Source organism: Delphinapterus leucas, chromosome X (assembly GCF_059928025.1).
Source record: "Delphinapterus leucas isolate spDelLeu-1000000601 "Yukka" chromosome X, BTC_Dleu_Yukka2, whole genome shotgun sequence".
Taxonomy (NCBI): domain Eukaryota; kingdom Metazoa; phylum Chordata; class Mammalia; order Artiodactyla; family Monodontidae; genus Delphinapterus; species Delphinapterus leucas.
Window position 1 is genome coordinate 35,222,125 of NC_143150.1, and position 20,003 is coordinate 35,242,127.

Sequence of the window (20,003 nt, forward strand, 5' to 3'; positions counted from 1 at the left end):
CTTCTCATACTTTCCCCCCCTCTTGGCCTAATGAATTAAGGGGGGAGAAAAGTTACCTGTTCCCAGAGGGCCGGGCAGTGCCATAAAGGTGTACTAGAGCCGGCCGACACACTGCCGCATTCTCTTAGGAGACTGAGAAACCAAGCGTCTCATCTTTCTTTTCTCAGCAGTAGCTGGGGGAGAACCGAGAGCTAGACAATGGCCTCTTGTTTAGTTTTATTAATTTTGAGGGCGGGTGGAACAAAAGAATCGGATCGACGACGCAAGTAACCAATCGCACAGGAACCCTAGGCCAGGATTCGCCAACCGATAGCTGCCAAAGAATGGTGGGCGGGATTTACTCCTTGGGCCGGCTCCGCCCAGGCCTGTCCTCTCAGTCCGCCCCAGAGGCGGAGGCTTGGCAGAGCTCCGCCCACGCCACCCCTGCCGCCAGCGCGGCCTGCCAACTGGAGGGGGGCCGGGACGCAGGGTGGCGCGGGGGAGGAAGGGGGTGGCTAGAGGGAGTGGAGGAAGAAAGGAGGGTGTCTCGCCGAGTTGCGACCTGGGTGGGGGCCTGCTGGTCATAGGAAGCAAGAGGGGAAGGAAAACCAAGGATCGCTGCTCCTTCCTGAATTATTTTAAGCAACCCTTGCAAGAAGCTGCTTTTCAGCATTTCTATTATTTGTTTTTCTTCCTCCCGCTGTGGGGCGGGGAGCTGCTCTAGCTCTCCCACGCGACTCCGCTCCGCTGTTGCCGTACACTACTATTGGAGTCTTTGCAAAACCCTTTCGTTCCTCCCAGCCAGTCCTTGCTTAGACTCTCAGGGCTACTGTAACCGAGTCGTGCCACTTTAGTGGGAGGACCAGAGTGAGGGCCCCCCACCCCAACTTTCGCCGGAGTGGCCGGACCCCGCCGATCAATTGTTTGAACTTCCCCGCCCCCTAGCCCCGCCTCTCTTCCGCCCCCCACCCCCCCACCCCGCCCCGAGGGTACAGGCCGACTCCCTCCCTTCTTTCCCCGCCCTCTACTCCGCCCCACTCCCTAATCCACCGCCCCCCGGCTCCTGGGCGGTCCTAGCCGCTCACCGCAAGAAGAAAAGCCACCCGTTCGTCCCCCTTGCCTTACCTCCAATCCTTTGCCCAGGAGCTGCCTTCATCGCAGTCACGCCCCTTCCTTCCGAGGAGCTTTCTGGCTGCCTAAGCTGGTAGACCCCCTGATTTATTCCTCCATCTCCGCTCCCTTTCGCCTCATCTTCTCTTAGTTCTCACAGCCCCCTCCACCCCCACCTCCAGTCTGTCTCGCCTCGGACCATCCGCTGCTCCACCCTCCGGCCCGGTATCCTGCCTGTGCACTGCCACCAAGGAGAGCCCGGACGGAGCAGCGAGGAGGGAAGCAGCCGGGAGTTGGGGCTTCCCTCCTGCCTATCCCTGGCCTCTGGCCCGAGACCGAAGCCACTTGAGCGAGCAGAGTCGTCACCTTGTCTTCGTTGCCTTCAGGGGTAGGAGACGCGTGGTTACTTTTCGCGGGGAACTGGGGCAGGAATCCATGGTGGCATGAACTTGATCGTAACCTCCGCGTGAGTGAGTCAATCTAGATGCGTGTGGGGATGCCTGTGTTCTACTTTGCTGGCCGAGAGTTTTCCGGGATGTGCAGCAAGTTAAATAGGTTAAAGAGTCTGCGCACCTTTCCGCGTCCTACAGAGATGCTAATGGGTACCACTACTAGATGGTACTTTTACTTTCTTGCCTCCTGGGGTCCTTGTAGGTCTCTAGGTCATTAAGCACAAAAGGAATTAAAGACCAAAGGAAACTTGAGCTACGTTTAGCTCATCTGGAATGTACGCGCTTATCTCAGATTGTTAGATGCGTTACTCCTAATGCTTGGGGTTGGGGTGGGGGCTCACACTCCCCTCCGCCAGGGGCTGTGAATTCTTGAAGCCTTAGCCTGGAGTGATCTGCAGTGCGACACTCTTTTAGGTATATGAGTGTGTGTGGTCGTGAGGAGAGGGTTGCCCCTTATTTGCTTTATGGATGTTAGTAACTAGTTTTGCCTGATCATGCAGGTGTGTTGAGGGTCCCAAGCCTGGGTCACTGTACGTAGGTACTTCAACAGCAAGATGGACTTATCAGTATATGCAAATGAAGAGAAGGAAAAGTGAGAGGGAAAGTACAGTCTTTGTAGACCGAGCAATCCCTGGTAAATTGCCACTAATAATAATATAATATCAATAGTAATTTGCAGCAAGGGACTAACTACAATTAAATGAGAGAGGAAAGGGCAGTTTGTGAAAAACGGCATTTCCAATCTCTAGCATGTATTTTAGAATTTCTGACACCTTGTGTATCAAGTATCTAATTTAGTTTTCCTTCATCCTCCCTGTCCTCCCCCATCCCCATGAAGAGTGGAAGTCGGGAGGCAGATTAAAGCTTTTTAAAAATGTAACCCTCTTCTCCCATTCAGAGAGGAAGATAATTAGTCACCATAATCTTCAATAATGGAGGGCTAAGTGTATGTAAGTCTCCTTGAACTAGGCTTTGTGAAAAGTCCTTTCTTAGGACAGTCTTTGTGAAGCTTTCCCAGTTAGACCTTTCAGCACCCTCATTTACTAGCTAAGAACAATTTGAAATACCATTTTGGCTGTGGGATAAATCTTCACCCATCTCCCACCTACCTCCAGTTGAGCAAGCACGGCAAACTTATAAGAATGGTGGTGTTCAAAAACCAGTTACAAAGATGTCCCCAACACATTGCTTATTTGGGAACAAATTATTTACTTATATTTTTACCTAAGTTCATTAGTTGGTTTTAATGGGGGAAGAGAAAGCAGGAAGGAGAGAAGGAACGCTACAGGGTGACAATTTTAAAGGCTATCATATTTCAGATCAGCTGGAAAGGAAAAGTTGGCCTGACCAAACTATATTTTATAACTGGCCTGGGACATTTTAATAGCCAGGTGGTTGTAGAGTAGTTGCATCTATTTACAGATGATAACTCAGGTTCCAGCTATTCTGTATGGGTTTATCCGGTGTCATTTACAGACACTTTCTGGCACTACATCATACTTCATTTTAAGATACTTCTTTCTTTGGAAAAGTCTATGGCTCCGTAAAATTGAAAGTGCTTTTTCTTACTTCATAGTCTAGATATGAAGTAAACCTCTGACCATGCTTATATGTAGAGTAACTTTTACGTGAAAGTTGTGGATCTGTTTACCTATTTAAAAGATTTTAGAAGGGAATTTAAAAATTCACATTCAATACTGTTTTGGATTTGGAAATTGAAATCTCATTTCTGGTTTATGAAGTAGGATTTATTAGACTAATGCATTAGTAAGGCGTTTTGTGGAGTTGCTTTTTCTGAAGTTTTGTAAAGAACGAATCAGTCTCTTTCTAGAATGCCTTAAGAACAGTTTATTCAAAAAGCAGAGGGATGGATGCTATGACCTTGAGGTCCCACTGAGTGCCAGAATTCTAAGTGGGTACATCTGCTTCTGTGCCTCTCCTAAGAGCCCTCTCCCAGGGCCTGTGCCTTCTTTAAAAGGGTGTCTTTGTAATTAAGCAGCCCTTCTCCCCCATCCCCCTTTCTTCCTCTGATCCAACTTTTTAAGGGCTTTTTTCCATTTGGAGACAAGAGGAGTTTCTCACATTCTTCTACTTTCCTCTTAAGGTTTCTTTTCCTTTCTCCCCCCAAAAGTGCCCCAAAGTTCTCAGGATGGTTAGAAATTTTGTTTTGTTGGGGTGGGGGGGTGTTACCAATGAGGAAGTGTTGAGGATATATTCCTTCTTGAGAAATGTTTGTGACCAGGTAGCCTCCTCCATGGAGACTGAGCATTTGGAATGCATGAGAACAGTCTATTCTTAGGGACTGTCTGGAAGAAATTGTCCTTTGCACCCATTAAGCCCAGCTTAAACCCACTGAAAGGAGTGGAGAGAGGTGTGTGTGGTCGTGGCTGAGCCTTTTAGGATGGTAAATGGGTAAATGTTCCCAAATCTCCTATTACATCACCTCTTTCCCCCATGGATTGAGTGGGTTTGGAGATCTGCTTGACAAGTTAATTAGCTTGGGACTAAACCAATTTGTTTAGAATTGTGCTCCATTGATTTCCTGTCCCCAGGAATTTTCGTTGGTGGTTTACTATGATGTGTTGTCTTTAGTCTTGCTTACTTCTTCGTTTCTTGCTGCCTTTTGTGGACTTTGGTCCAAAATCTAGGGTCCCACCCCCAAGTCAAAGGTTAGAATTTGGTCTCAGGAACTAAGGGGGCATTAAACAAGCTGCCCATACTGCTTTACTCTCCTCCGTGGTGGGCTTCTGACCCCTTTTAAAACAGAGAAAGGAGGGATGTCTCCCCTTCCACACACAACACACAAAATCTGAACTAGAAAAAAAGGAAAAAGCAGGAAAATAGGAGGTCATTTGCTTTATAAAAGAATCCACTACAGTTTTCTTTGAAAGAAATAGCTTTCCTAGTTAGTGCCTTTGAACTAGTGCCTTGATATATAAAAATTCACTATAACTGAGACTGCTCAGAAACATATTTATTGCATAAAGGAAGGCATTAGAATTTTGTTGTAATGATTATTTCTTGAATTAAGTGAGGCCGTTATTTGGCCTTTGAAATCTTTTAGTTACATGGCATGGAGTTAATTGTCTAAATCATTCTGGCTTGTAATAATGCTGGCCACGTTTAGCCCCAGCCTACATCTACTTGTAGAAGAGAGCTAGTATGATTTTCTGGAAATATATCAGACTTCATGGATTTTGGTGAGTCTAAGGATGGGACTCTATCCCATATAGGTAAAAGATTTAAATTCTAGTTGTTGTATTTGAATAACCGAAGGATCCAGAAAATTTTTTTCTGGTATTCTGTTCATGTATCTAGCAAGGCTGTCGAAAATAATAGCAACTGATGCCATTTTTAATCAAAGAATCCACAATAAGCTTTCCTAGTGAGCCTACTGGTGAGAGGGACTTGGCTCTGGGCCCAACTCTAAATCAGTTTACCACCCTTAGCAAGTTTCCTCCTCTGTAAATTGTGGGAGGTTGGACAGGGTGATTTTGAGAACCAGTTATCAAAAGCTTATGGTTCTCTTCTTAGGCCTCCATTTCTGGTGTGAATGTGAATGATTCCTACTAGAATGAGGTGTAACGGTTGTTAGAAGTGCAATCATGTAGTCACCTGGATGTAAAAAAAAAAAAAACCACAAAAAACAAACAAAAAACCTCTAAGGAGATATCAATAATCAATATATCAATATAAATGCATTGTATTTTGTATTTTAACAACATATCAAATTAAAAAGCTAAGACCCTGCCCAAAACTTCATCAAGAATCCCATCATCCTAACAGATCACCTGTGTTCATTTTATCTAGTTCCTTTCAAGTCCTTGTTTCTGTACTTGTATGAATTTTACAGAGTGAAGGTCATAGAAATGTACAATGCTGATTTTAAATTTTAAAAAGAGCTCACCTAAGACTTAGCTTTGTAAACCTATGTGGAGGAATGAAGTCAGAACCTGTCTGAGTACATATGAGGAATCACACACGCTTGTTCCTCCAATGCCAGAAGAAACTAACAGATTTAGTAAGTAATCCCTAAACCATTTCTGTAATTTAGGGTGTTCATGTATGTAGCAAGGCTTTTAATGCTACTCCCTTGACCTCATTACCCTTCCTCCACTCTTTTTAAGCAGAAAGAGAACTAGGATTCACTGTTTACTTTGTCTAAATCATTAGCAATGATTCTTAAATCACTGTATCATGATATCCCATCAAGAGAGTACAAATTTGGGTAGACTATGAAATCTCCCGAATGAGAAAGGAAAAGCGGAAAAGCACAAAAATTTTTAATAGCTTTGAAAATAATATGTTTAAATTAGAATAAATAATAGTAAGGAAACTAAGGGCTTTAGATAATTAAATAAAAGACATGTAGGTGTAGCAGGATGACCCACACATAAGAGGTTCTTTGTTTGAGGCTTTACCATATAATGAAAGTTCAGTTACACGGTCCTTTAATTTTCCTTTGATAATGAAGGTATAGTATACATATGATCTCCAATTTTGGATGGACTCACTCCTGGAAACCAATGGCTCTTCATAAATTAGATTAAATTTCATTAGCCAGAATAGGAAAGTAAAGTATGGGTTTTAGTACTTAGAAAGTATCAAGTTAAGTACAGGAACATTTTTTATGATATGTGTTCATGGGGAAAATGCAGATGGATATATTTGCTAACATCTCCTAAGGTGTTTTTTGAAAATCTACTTTTTTTTAACTGTATAGGCTGCCCTTGACATTTGTTAAGTCACTTTCACTATTGTCCCAACTCCATGAAATATCATTAGACTGCATGACTTGAAGCCAGGCTCTGGGTTTCTCTGCCCAACCCTTTCTGACTTGCCACGTGACCAAGGGTAAATGAATTAGATGCTCTGAGCTTCAGTTACCCTTCTGGGAAGCAAGGATATTAATATTTCACAGAGGTGTTTAGGCATGCTTCATATTAGGCACATGCTTTGAGGTCATTGGATGAAAGGTGTCTGCACGATGGCGGAGCAGGCTTATTATAGGGTTCTGAGCAGGTGTTCACTTTAATGAGCTTTGCTCTCTTATACAGTGCCCTTTGGTGCCTCAAATCCCTTACTGACTATAATTGATTGTCCCAACATTTGTATTATTGACCCTCTTGGCTTTTATAAAAAATTAAGCATTGTCATTCTGTGTGGTAAGTTGAAGTTCTAATAAGAGGACTCTAGCATCTGCTGGGGTGATGAAAAATAGCTTCAAAAAGAGACATTAGTTGGTATGTGCCATAGAGATCAGTGAGTTCTTCAAAGCTCTTCCAAAAGATTAAAAAGAGTAAAAAAAAAATTCTGCATGTATCTGTGTGTGTGTGTGTGTGTGTGTGTGTGTGTGTGTTTTAAGGGGGAAAGTTTTGAGTAACATTTGCTTGTGACACATACTGATGATAGCCAGTAACTGAAACCCAGCCATTGTAGTGTTTTATACACAGCTGGTTTTTATTAATGATGGAATATTTATGCTTGCTGTACAATTCGTGGCTCATTTCCATGTGTATGTCAGAACTTAAATACCCCCCAAAGCAACATTAAGATAACATTAAGTATAAATGTGGCCAAGCTAGAAAGGGTGGATTGGGGGAGTCCTCTTTATTCTTTTTGGTGTTGCTTCAGATCACAATAACTGCCCCCCAACTTTAGGCATTGATGCTGATCTTTTTTTTTTCCTTTATATATCCCATAGCAAACTTCATATTTTGATCCTTTTGATATGGACAAATGATCCCCCCCCTTTCATAATGCAGATGAAACTGATGTATGTGTTTTTTAAGAGCATATTTTCCCTGCACATGCTTCTCATTATCCGAGAGGCCTGGACTCAATCAGTAAAGGAGCAGAGAAACCACATAATTGAAAGGAGAATGACGGTGGTGCATACTTGGAATATTTGTGGGAAGGAGATTGCTGACATCAGAAAATGTAGTGGCCTGAGTGTTAACAGCATTGAAGAGAAATAAGCTTTCCGTGTTTCTGTGCATTGAGAATTATTTTTAAGGGGATAAAAATATGGGCCAGGTTTGACATCCTTTTATGAAGTTGCCCTGGAAATTTTGATGAAGGCTGTTATAGAATGGTTCAATTAAAACCTTCCCCATTAGGAAGCTAATTAGTACATCACTTACTCATTTTGGTTGTTTTCAAGGGGCATGGATTTGCATTGAATTAATGACATTCTTTTCCATGTGATAGCAAACTAAGATAAAAATCACAGATGGGGAAAATTATTTAGATTGCCTATTTTGAAGAAATCTAATCTCCTTTTTATTACATTTAGGTTTTCAGTTCAGATTTTTCTTTCACTCTGTTTATATACAGTGATCACATTTTAGTTTAGTAGCTAGTTTTACTTTCTGGATCATGGGCTGTAAACCAAAGCTTGTTAATTTGAGTTTCCCATATGAACTGAAGAAATATGACAAATGACAATAAACCATTCTATTAAAATAACATTTGGGGTTTTTTTCCTCCTACAACTAGTTTCTCTTTGGGGTGTGTGTGTATGTGTGTGTGTGTGTGTGTGTGTTTGGTGGAGGCAAATTGCTTTTTTAAAAAATAAATTTATTTATTATTAATTAATTAATTAATTTTGGCTGCGTTGGGTCTTTGTTGCTGCTCGTGGGCTTCCTCTAGTTGCGGCGAGCGGGGGCTACTCTTCGTTGTGGTGCACAGGCTTCTCATTGTGGTGGCTTCTCTTGCTGCAGAGCATGGGCTCTAGGTGTGCGGGCTTCAGTAGTTGTGGCTCACGGGCTTAGTTGCTCCGTGGCATGTGGGATCTTCCGGGACCAGGGATCGAACCCTTGTCCCCTGCATGGGCAGGGGGATTCTTAACCACTGAGCCACCAGGGAAGCCCCTGCTTTCTTTTTAAAACAAAAATTTTTGGAGCTAAGAAAAATTTGATGACCACCCCCCTCCCTTTACCCCCTAGAACATTCTGTCTGCCTCGGGCTCTCAGTTAGGCTTCCATTAGGACAACGTGATGACTTTTCTGTCCTGGTACTTTTTGTGACTACACTGAGTAGTTCTCCCTTGGCAGCCTGAAGGAGAGTGGTTATGACGGGAACTGGAGTGCAGGACTTCTAGCATGTTCTTTCTACTGTACTCCGTCTTATTTAGGGAAATGAATACTTGCTCCTGAGGGTTCAAGGCCATTTGCAATAGAATAAGTGCTCTGTAGCTAAATATGTAATATGGGTCTGCTGTAGTCTTCCTTTCTCCCATAACTAGTAAGGGACAGTCATTCTGTACATATATTCCCTGATGTTATGCCTGCGGCATATGTCTGCACTAGGTCTGGAGAGTAAGTGGGGGTGGGGGTTGGCTGAGTTATCTAATTTGTAGTTTAACTGATTTCACCCTACCCCTTCCTGAGAAGTCAGGGTCTAGATTTAGTTTTGCAGTGGCAACTCAGTCAAGACAGGTTCCTGGGGCTTGCAAGTCAGAGGGAGGAGGGGCAGCTGCCTTTGGGGAGTGACTCAGGCCCTTTGGTATGAAGATATGAAATGCTGGCTTCTGTCCATGCACCTGCTGGATGCCACACCTGCAATCAGCACCTGAGCCCCACGCAGACACAAAAACCAGACTGAAGGCAGATGGAGCTCCCTTCAAAAGGGGTACAACAAAACGGGGAGCTCCCAATTATGTTAGTGGAGCACGACTGTGAATGATTACATCCAGCCGTTCTAGTGTTGGTATGGGGAAATGTCGTAGATATTTTCTTACAGGTGCAGTGCACTGGCTTGCTCGAGAGACTGTTGGAGTCCCTAGGGAATTTGCTTTCCTAATGAATTTCTCCTGTGAACTGTCCTCTTAATAATTGGAGAGTCAGCTCTGTAGAAGTTTGTGTCTAGTAACCCAGCACAGGGCAGCAAGTCACAAGACTTGGGTTCTGATCCTGGCCTCACCAGTAAGCCACAGTGAAACCTTGGTCAAATTAATTATCATGAGCTATCTGTCCTGGACTTAAGCTTCTCCGGTTGTAAAATGGAATTAATCACATCGGCCTTTATTTCCTCACAGAGCTGCAGAGAAGGACAAATAAGATAACAGAAGTGAAAGAGCTCTTGTCTCCTTAGAAGAAAGGCTGAGAAACTTAAGGTAAGAGTATTATCGTTATTGCTATTCTATGTCTTTCATTCCTTTTCTTCTCTTTCTGTTGCCTCTAGCAAAGTCTTTGGAAAGTTATAGGCAATTATTAAACATGCTTTATGTACCAGTTGATATTTTGGGTGTTGGGAATGATACAGAGGAAAATCATGCACCTAGTCCATGCCCTCTAAGATTGCAACTTCCATTTCTGGCTCAGCCTATTATAATGATTTCTACCTGGGTACTTAGAAGCATAAAAGACAAGAATTGACTTCATTTTTTCTCTCTCCATTGTAACTGGGGACTTCTGTCCCTGGAGCGGTGTACTACAAGGTCTAGATTGAAGGTATGCGGGGGAAAAACCGTGCAGTGTAAATAAAGGAATTTCTCTCTCACTCCCACATTAGCAAAGTACCTGCCCCTTGAATGATCACTTTTTTTTCAGGCGTCTATCCTGAGCTTCATCCTTGATTCTGTTCTGCTCCTACTCTATATGATCCAGCCCACTCTTTGACCTTAGCTGTTATCCATATGCTAATAACTCCCAAAGATGTATATCAACCTATCTTTGACTCCTCCCTTTCAGCTTCCCCAACATTGGTTATCAGATTCTATGTCTCCTACTCAGTTCATGAGTTTTTTCCTCTAGGAAGTTTTGTTCAGGTGGCCCAGAGTTTTTTTGCAGGGTCCTCTGCATTGCCTGAGCTATCTGCTCGTACCTCTGGTTTCCCATTGGATTGTGACCCCTCTGCTTGACTGGGAGCTCCTTGAGGACAGGACCCTGTTTTATTTCTCTTTTTTATCCATCCTAGGGCCTATACAGTACTTGGCTATAGTAAGTGCTCAATAAAGTTTGTGGAAAATATGGTGATAAATGTTGTGATAGAGATGTGTGTCCAAAGTCCAGTAGGAAGACTGAGAAGAGAGAATTAAATTTCCATATTGAGCAGAGCTGGGGGCAGGGGGAAGATGGAGAAGGACTAGGGAAAAGTCTTCAAGGAGAAGGTGGAGAGCGGAACTGCCCTCTTCTGAGAGTTCTGACAAAGCAGCCCAGGAAAGAAATGCTTGTTGTGTCTGCTCTTGCTAAGCCAGGGGCATCTCTGGACAGTTGCCTCCCCTGCCTTAGGACTGGATGACTTTTATGGTCGGATCTGCAAATAAACCTCTGTCTATAACACATTGACCATGTAAGACAGGTGCCACTTAGTCATATAATATTAAACAAGGCTGACCTTAAATGTGCCTCTTTAACCGTGGTTGAAAATAGAGGTACACACACAGGCTCATGGGTCATGTATGCTTAGTTCTATACAGCAAAATACCCTTTAAAATATATTGAAGATTGGTTCTGAAAATTAACAGATTGAAGTCTCAGAATGTAGCACATTGGGTCACTAGAACTGAATGTCTTTGAGCTGACTGTCAGATCTTTCCAAGGGCAAAAATGAAACATGATATCAGCCATTACAGGCCATGAACCTGTTCTCACCCACCTGATGCTTTTACTAATTAGCTTCTTGGCTGGGTGGCAATTTGGGGCAAGTGCATGCAAGCTGGATTCACAGGGGAGCCCACATTCCGCTCTGCCATTTCGCAAGCCACTGGGATACTACACTGCTCCTCTTGGCTTCTTTCCCTCCCAGGAGTCCTGCTCTGCCCTGGTGGAAAAATGGGAGCAGGAGAACTTTTCATTAAATGGAGAGATTTCATGGGGCTTTGGTGTTTTGTTAGTTTTATTTATTTATTTTTTTAGTGGGTTGTCTGAAAACATTCATGTTACTTGACCCATTAATTTCACTTCCGGGATACTATCATTAGGAAACAATCCAAAATATTGAAAAAAAGGCTAAATCACAAAGATGTTTTTGTAACATGATTTAGACTAGCAGAAAATGAAAAGCAATTTAAATCTCTTAATAATTGGAGAATGGGTCGGTGAATCTTGATACACTGGTTTAATGGACTGTTACACACAATGTTTGTTAAGAAGTCTATGCCACAGCATGGAGAAAGTGCTGATGACCAAGTGAAATGTCGGACCCAAAATGATATGTACGTTAATATTCCACTGCTTTGTAAAAATACAAAAACACATAGGAAAAAACTAAAGGAAATATTCTATAATGCTAACAATGCTTGGGTTGAGGTGCTGGGATTATGAGTGGGTTTTTTTCTCTTTGTTATCAATATTTGCATGTTGTCCTTATATTACTTGTAGAATAAAGTAAAAATAAAAGTGGGTAGTATGCCAGTGAAGACAGGAGATTGGTAAAGCAGGCAGCTTGTAGGTATATTCTTAAACTTTTCTTGGTTTATGCTCAATCTGATTTCATGGACTGTTTATACTTTTTCTGAGGCAAGAAGAAATAGGACATTATGGTGTGATCTGTTCCTCCCTTGGAATGGGTGTGCGTGGAGGGAGGTGGAGGGGTGGTGGCAACAGGATTCTCCTTGTTACTCAGTGTTTCACTGCTCATGTACACTTTAGGGTTAATCACCTTTGTTGCCTATTACCCTGTTCAAGCTAATTGTTTTAGAGTTCAGAAGAGTAAAACTACCAAATTGACCACGCCTTGAGTTATCTGTGAAACAGATAACTGACACTGGTCCAAGATTTGGAAATGCCAAGGACTTACCGTGGTTCTTAAAATAATTTTCCAACCTAATCTAGATAGAAGTAGAGATAGGAGCAAAGAGGTGGGGCCAACTCAAAGCCTGTTCTTAAGCTAGCGCTGAACTTAAATAACAGTAAGTGCCAAGTTGGTATGATGTTGACAAGACCTAGAACAGGGTCCGGGAAACATTGATCAGTGGAGATTCCTGTTGCTCTCCAACCTACCTGCATATCATAGCCTAAAGAGGAGAGATTTTGCAGGGTCCTTCTGCCATACTTCTGGCTAAACGCCTTCCTCTTACATTTTTGAATTTTCCCTCCTGCCTTTAACATTTTACTTACAATGGAATTGGAAAATTGAAGGTAGCATTAAGCCAGGTTTATAATCTGTTAAAACCAGAGTCAATTCAATTTAATTAATATTTATTAAGCATCTTCTATGTACGAGCTAATATGCTAGATAATATATTGTAGTGGAAGTGCTATTACCCTAGAAGTAATAAAACCTGCACTCTGGTCCTGGCTCTGACCACTTTTAAGCTCTAGGAGCTTCATCTATAGAAAGAGAGGGTTGAAGCACTAGATGGTCTCCCAAGAGTCTTTCTACTTCTAGCCTTCACTTATCTAAGGACACCTGCACAAAAGACTGAGTTGCAAATAAAGGGTTTAAAAGAAAAAACCCTTACTTCATAAAATTGCTGTACCCTTCTAGAAAAAGACCCCTTTGAAAAAATAATATTCATAGATAATATTTATTGAGCCTTTACTATGTATCAGGCTCTGAGCTTAGCACTTTACATAGATTACTTCCCTTAATCTTTATAACAACCCTTTGAGGTATGAGCACCGTTAGCCCTATTTTGAAGATGATGAAATTGAGACTTAGGGAGATCAAGAGACATGTATGAAGTCAGTTAGTAAGTCATAGATCCAGGATTCGGACTTGGGCAGTGTGACTCTAGACCGAGGCTTTTAACCATGGTATTTATACTGCCTGCCCATTACCCAGTGAAAGTTTAGGGATAACCTGCAAAGGGACCATTGTTTCTTACCTCCCAAAGGAAGCAATTAGTATCTTGCATTGCAAGACTCTTGGGAAAGCAGTTCTCTAGTACACTTCAGGCCACAATATGGACCAACGTGAGAGGACATGAGAGAATTCAGTGGGCTGTTTTGCATCTTTGTGTGGGAGGTTGTGTGTGAGTGTGGGTGTGTGTGGGTGTGTGTGGGTGGGTGGAGGCTGTGTGTGTGTTTTATGCACAAATACGTGCACGTAGGTATAGGGAAAACTTTGAACTGGCTTCTTTCCATTTAGCTGGAAGTAAAATGGTATGAAACAAGTTGACCAAGATTTAGCAGAGAAACAGGTTCCCTAGACTTAGATTCTTTATCCTGGTTGGTGGAGTGAGGGGTGGGGGCAGAATAGGAGGAGGAGGTAGAAGGGATAGAAAGAAGATCTTATAGGCAGATTTCAAAATTAATTGAAGGGTAGGAATTCGGTCTGCCCTGCCCACCTTGTAATGTTGATTTTCTGGGTCTTGGCTTGGGAAATATCTGGGCTCTCACTAATGTGTTTCATTTTGGCTCGGCCCCTCAGGTATACTGGGAGTGGCCGATGACTGCAAATGGAGTAAGAATTTAGCTTGGCCTTGCTGCCCTGTTGTTGCTACAAAAGAGTTGAATATATAGATTCCAATTGCATTTTTAAAGAGAGAACCATGGATATCCTTTCTTCCCCTATCAAGTATCCTCAGGGAGTGTCTGTTTGTCCAGGGGAAACAAGGTTATTTTATTGATTGAAGATGATGTCAGACCCCTGGCAGTGGCATGATTAAAGCTGTGGGCAGATTAAAGGTTGCAGAGTTCATAACTATTTTAATTCTTGCGCATGAGACAAGGAATCTTTTCCTTTCCTTTCTCTAATAAATAAATGGAGTAGTGTTCCCCTTCTTATGTGACTCTTATCATGTAGATGAACATAAGTTCTTTAAGGAAAAAAAAATCAGTAAACTGGAGAGGAATCAGCAAAGCTTTTTTCTTAGACGGATTTCTTTTCCTCTTTTAAACAGAAACAAAAAAGGCCAGGGGGTGGGGTGGTGGGGAGGGACAATCTGTGTCCGGTTGACATAAAGTGGTTTGGGTTTTGAAAAGGATATGGAGGAGAGGGGACAAAATTAAAGGAAGAGAGTAAGATTTTGGATATGTAAAGTTTTCTTGGTGAGGAGCTGGGTGCCAGGAGCAAGCCAGTCAAAATCAGCATGAAGAATCTAAATAGTACTGGAAAAGAATTGTAGTGGTTTCTCACCAGGGGCTCAAGTTTAAAAGCCTTGGGCTGTTTTCTGCGTGTTTCAGTTGAAGAAAAAAAAAAAAGACAACTGTTTTGTTCAAAATTGGACAATAGAAGCACAGCGGTTATTTACCATAGCTCTGTTAATAGCCCAGCTTTGATTCCAATTAGAAGTTGTTCCTCTGTTTTGAAATTAGGGGAGACACCCAAAAATAATTACCTTGCATATTGGAGGTGATTTTGCTTTTGCTTGTGATTATACGTTGGACCGAAACAAGATGGAAAGACAAATTTCCATGTTTGTTCACTGTATATCTGTTCATTTTATTTTTGGCAACATTGCAAGGAAATAATGTTAAATTAATCACTGTGTGGTTTTGTGGATTTTCTTTTTTAAACTTGGATGTTTTGGACATGCTCCCAAAATACAGGGATGCTTGTGTGCTTCCTTTGCATTGCTTTGCTCCTCAAATGGTGTCCCTGGTGTGGATTAAAGGCTTTCCTTTAAGTGATACGAGTGAGTCATGGCTAGGCCAGGGAAGAAAATAGGAATGTAGAACATGTGCCTCTCACCTAAACACAAACCCTTCAGTTTCATAACCATTTTGGTTGGACCTGCAGGGCTTTTCTGAGGGTCAAAGGAGTAATTCGAAATGAGGGCTATGTCAGATCCATATCTGGTGGGCGTTTGCATCTAGTCTCTATAATGTGAGTCCAGTAGTTTCCTTTTGTGGAGATACTGGGGCAGTGGAAGTGCTGAGAAAGCAAGTTGAGGCATCTTCTTGGAGAAGAGTTGCTGCTATGTGTGGAGAAGGGCAATCACTTTTGCTACTCCAGTAAGAATGGATGGGCCATTGATCAGATTGTAAGCTCTGTGAGGGCAGGAACTATGTGTTGTGCGTCCTTTGTAACCCTCATTGTGTTTAGCACAAGGCTGGAAAATGTGTGGAATAGCCAGGATGCAAGAAGTACTTAATGACTTGGTTGAAGAGAAGCTTGGGTTTTCTTCTGCCCCCCTGAGGCTGTAGCAGTTAAATCAGGAGCTTCACCGAGTGTTCTTTTTTTGTCTAAAATCTACCTTTTGATGACTGCCTTCCCTTCTGGGATGTGGGCCAGTGAGTCTCACTTACCTTTCCTGCTACTGATAGCAGATTAAATGTTGCACCCAAAAGGTGACAGTAGTTATAGCTTTTGTCGTCACCTACCATTCCAAGTCAGAATGGAAGCAGCTGCTCCTGGGGGCTGTGAGGCTAGAGCAGAGCAATCCTGAACATTTCCATCCCCTGGAGACTGGACGAACCCCTGAACACAGCCGCTGGAGAGTGAGGTTTCTTTTTGTCCTTGTGGAAATGGACTCTGCCACTCACATAAAAGGCAAGCACACGGCGGGTAAAGTCATCCCCTTGGAAGGACTGGTTTGGTTAACTGTTGGCCATTGGTGGCAAAATAGAAACGACGTTTTTATTTCTCCCTCCCTCCCCTTCCTGACCATTTCAGAGTGACCAGTGGTTGGACTCTTGGCGGCGCTTACCCTGAACCTGAGTGTTAGGGGAGAGGGAATCTGCCGTTGCGGTTTCTGGAGCTGCTCATAAGCAAGAATTCCCTATCCTGAGCAAGGCTTTAAGCCTAAAAGAAAGCAGAAATAGGTATGGACCATCGGTGTGAGTGGGTGCCGGTGTGTGAGTGCGAGCCCGGGTGTGTGCAGGGCGGGGCGGGTGTGGGGTGGGAGGGGGTGGTGCGCTCTTCAGAGTCTGCATTTCCCTGCCTTTCAGGAAGGGTTTCTAAGTGATTTTGTTTGAACCATACATGCTCCCATTTCTATTTTTTGGAGAGAAGAGAAGTAGTTTTCTAGTCATCTTTCCAGTTTCAGGCACCAGCAGAAATTTATATGTTATACCTGTCAGCCTAATAGAAAATCGCAATCTGACAGTTTAAGTACAGGAGTCCCAGAGGGTCACTGCGAGAGAGGGAAAGTGGACTTAAGGGCAGGTTGCTCAGCCCCTTGGTGCGTACTTCCCCCCAAAATATGATGAATGGGATTTAAAAGGGGCCTTTGGAAGGTTAACTGTGGGGTGAAACTGCTCAATAAAACAATTAGAAACCAGGTAGCAGTAATCACGCGAGAAGTGCAAAAGGAGGGGGGATGACCTTTTTCCATCTACCACACGCATCTTCTGGGTCACTCCCTGCAAGACTAAAGGAAAAGGGGTCATGTTTCCAGAGAGACTGGAGACTATTTCAAATCATAGAAGTCAGGGCCTGGGAGCCAGGACTCCAAAGTTCTCATCTAGGAACCCGAGGCTGGTTAGGTTGACCTAATTGTGACTTTTTGTGTGACATCATGTCCATTCGCCAACACTACTTAAGATCCTTGAAGTGAAAGTTTCACTACTGAATATTGGTATTGAATTGCAGGACTTAACATGACAGATTCTGTCCAAAGATTTTATGAGCCTCTAATGAATTTGCATAGACTATGCTGTGCAGAGAGAGAGAGAAGAGAGAGGTCACCTACTACCATTTTTCAGGTGGGAAAACAGAAGCCAAGAAAAGAGGAATCAATTGCTTAGGTTAACCTGTAAACCCACACACAGCATGATTAGAATTTGAGTTTTAAGTTGTCTTTACTACTGATATCCATTTCACTCAACCCATATTATTTCCCTAAGAAGAATTGGGGTGGGGGAAGGGATATGGTAATCATACCCTTTCCAGAAGGATGACCTTTTAGTTTTTCAATTTCTAAATGCTGTCAGTGGCACACTTCAAATAAAGAGGGCTTCCCCTTTAAGCTCCTCCTACCCAACAACAACAACAAATTCTCAGTGACTATTTCTGGATGGCTGAAAGAGAAACTTTGTCAATAACAATTCTCCCAAGCCCTTCTCTTACTAAGCCAAGGAGTATCCAAAATGGACAATACAAAAAGGATTTAAAAAAAAAAAGATATGTTTCAGAGTTTTATGAGATCAGAGAAAAAGATTTGCATCAAGCAGAGATCATTTCTATCTGGTGCAAGCCAAGCTCTCTTCACTTTTTATTTATTTGAGTTATTATTTGGCATTTTGTAGCTCCCTCCACATGCTGAACAGCTTTACAGATCCTGCCTATGGGGTAATTTCCCTCACGGTCCTTCCCCCGCTGCCACAACCATAAGAGTTGGATTTTTCATTTCAGTAGAATACAGAGAGATGAACTTTGTAAGGACCTAGGAAAATTGCCCTCTCTGATCACCCTACTTGGCTGCTTCACGTTTCCCCAGTGCTTTTAGGAGTTAAGTCAAGATTGAATACTTAACCCAGGCTAAAAGTAAAAGAGGAAACAGAGGGCTCTTATGCCTCCAAGTTCCTCATCATGTCAATGTTAGAGCCAGAAGCCACCAACAATTAACTGATTAATTCTAGATTCAGTTCTCTACTTTGTCTCTGCAGTGGAATCCTCACCCCCAAATACTCATTTTCTTCCCCTTTAGAGGACTGATTTATCCATCACCTGGATGTTAAGCTTCCTGTTTCCCCTTCCCAGGTCAAGGGCAGCCCAGGTGCCCAATTTCTCTCTCTCTTCACAAGGCACCACCAGCAATAGAGATGAGAAATTCTGAAGAACAGCCAAGTGGAGGAACCACAGTATTGCAGCGTCTGCTACAAGAGCAGCTCCGCTATGGCAATCCTAATGAGAATCGCAACCTGCTTGCCATACACCAGCAAGCCACAGGGAACGGCCCTCCTTTCCCCAGTGGCAGTGGGAACCCAGGCCCTCAGAATGATGTGTTGAGTCCCCAAGACCACCACCAACAGCTTGTGGCTCATGCTGCTCGACAAGAACCCCAGGGGCAGGAAATCCAGTCAGAAAACATCATCATGGAGAAGCAGCTTTCCCCTCGAATGCAGAATAACGAAGAACTCCCGACTTATGAGGAAGCCAAGGTCCAGTCCCAGTACTTTCGGGGCCAACAGCATGCCAGTGTCGGAGCTGCCTTCTATGTCACTGGAGTGACCAACCAGAAGATGAGGACTGAGGGACGCCCGTCAGTTCAGCGGCTCAATCCTGGAAAGATGCATCAGGATGAAGGACTCAGAGACCTTAAGCAAGGACATGTTCGCTCCTTGAGTGAACGACTAATGCAGATGTCACTGGCCACCAGTGGAGTTAAGGCTCATCCGCCTGTTACCAGCGCTCCCCTCTCCCCACCACAACCCAATGACCTCTACAAGAATCCCACAAGTTCCAGTGAATTCTACAAGGCCCAAGGGCCACCTCCCAGCCAGCATAGCCTGAAGGGCATGGAACACCGAGGCCCCCCACCAGAGTATCCCTTCAAGGGCATGCCACCCCAATCTGTAGTGTGCAAGCCCCAAGAGCCAGGGCACTTCTATAGTGAGCATCGTCTGAACCAGCCAGGGAGAACAGAGGGGCAACTGATGAGGTATCAGCATCCCCCTGAGTATGGAGCAGCCAGGTAAGAGAGTTCCCTTTCTGTCATTCCCTGACCTCATCCCCAACCAGCTTCTGCTGTGTGTTGGGAATCTTAAGGGAAGGAATGGGCAGGTGTTTGGTATAACAAACTCTGCAGTGCATGGCTGGCCCCTGGCTTAGCAAATTTCCTGCCAACCTGAATTTCTAGCCTCTTCAGCAGTCACTAGCCCTGTATTAACATACCCTTGACTTTATAGGTTGAGCATGGCCCCAGCTGCCTAGTGGCTGAACAGGAGCGCAAGTCTTGATTTCAGCAGCTTTTCGCTGTCCGGTCTCCTCAGATATTGAAGGAAGAGTCAGTGTTCCTCTTCTTGTGAGTTATTAAGCCCTTCTTTGAGGGGAAGTAAATTATCTTGCGCTTGAGTCTGGAATATCCTATCACTTTCATTTATTCTCCTCCACAAAGCTCTCTTCACTAATTTTTGCAAACAAATCTTTCTGCAGAATTTGTATGATTTTCTCAGACACTAAACAAACATCCAGATATTGTTGGGAGAACTATATATGTGCAGGTTCAGAATGTGACTTGCCGTGTACTTCCTTGCAGTTCCTGAAGTCTGGACTGCTTCATCTTTCTTCTGTAGAGAGTTTGTTAGCTGCCGGTGACGTTTTTAAACATCTAAGTCAAATTCACCTCATATCATATAGATGCTAAAATGCAGAAGGAAAAATATTCCCATGGCTTCTGTACAACTTGCCATTAGTTCAGGAGGACTGTTTTGTATATTCATTAATTCCTAAATGTACTTCTGAATTATTCAGGGACCGATTGACTCATTGCTGTATCAACCGGACCTTAGGATTCTATGATTCTGTTCATTGTTCCTGTTGGGGCCATGTCTCCAGTCAGGAGTATTTCAGCATATGGGACAGAGGGAAGGTTTCAACCTTGGGCAAAAATGATGGCAGTTATGTGTGGTATTCCTGCCTTGTTACCATGGGTAGTTATGGGTGGCTTTTTTCCATAGGCAGCCCCTA

At 43.2% G+C, this 20,003-nt stretch overlaps 1 protein-coding gene across 7 annotated transcripts in view; it reads left to right on the top strand.

The window, feature by feature from the left end:
• Positions 1–1,010: 1,010 nt before the first annotated feature.
• Positions 1,011–20,003, top strand: part of AMOT (angiomotin) — a 65,938-nt gene continuing 46,945 nt past the window's right edge. The window contains exons 1-4 of one of the 7 annotated variants that reach the window (XM_089904165.1): positions 1,011–1,477; positions 9,580–9,657; positions 16,047–16,195; positions 18,022–19,008. In XM_089904165.1, coding sequence (XP_089760291.1) covers positions 18,137–19,008 — 872 coding nt within the window. In that variant the 5' untranslated portion in view covers positions 1,011–1,477; positions 9,580–9,657; positions 16,047–16,195; positions 18,022–18,136. Of the gene's footprint in view, positions 1,478–8,955; positions 9,252–9,579; positions 9,658–16,046; positions 16,196–18,021; positions 19,009–20,003 lie in introns of those variants that run through there. The other 6 variants (XM_022556695.3, XM_089904164.1, XM_089904163.1 and 3 more) reach the window with 6 other exon arrangements.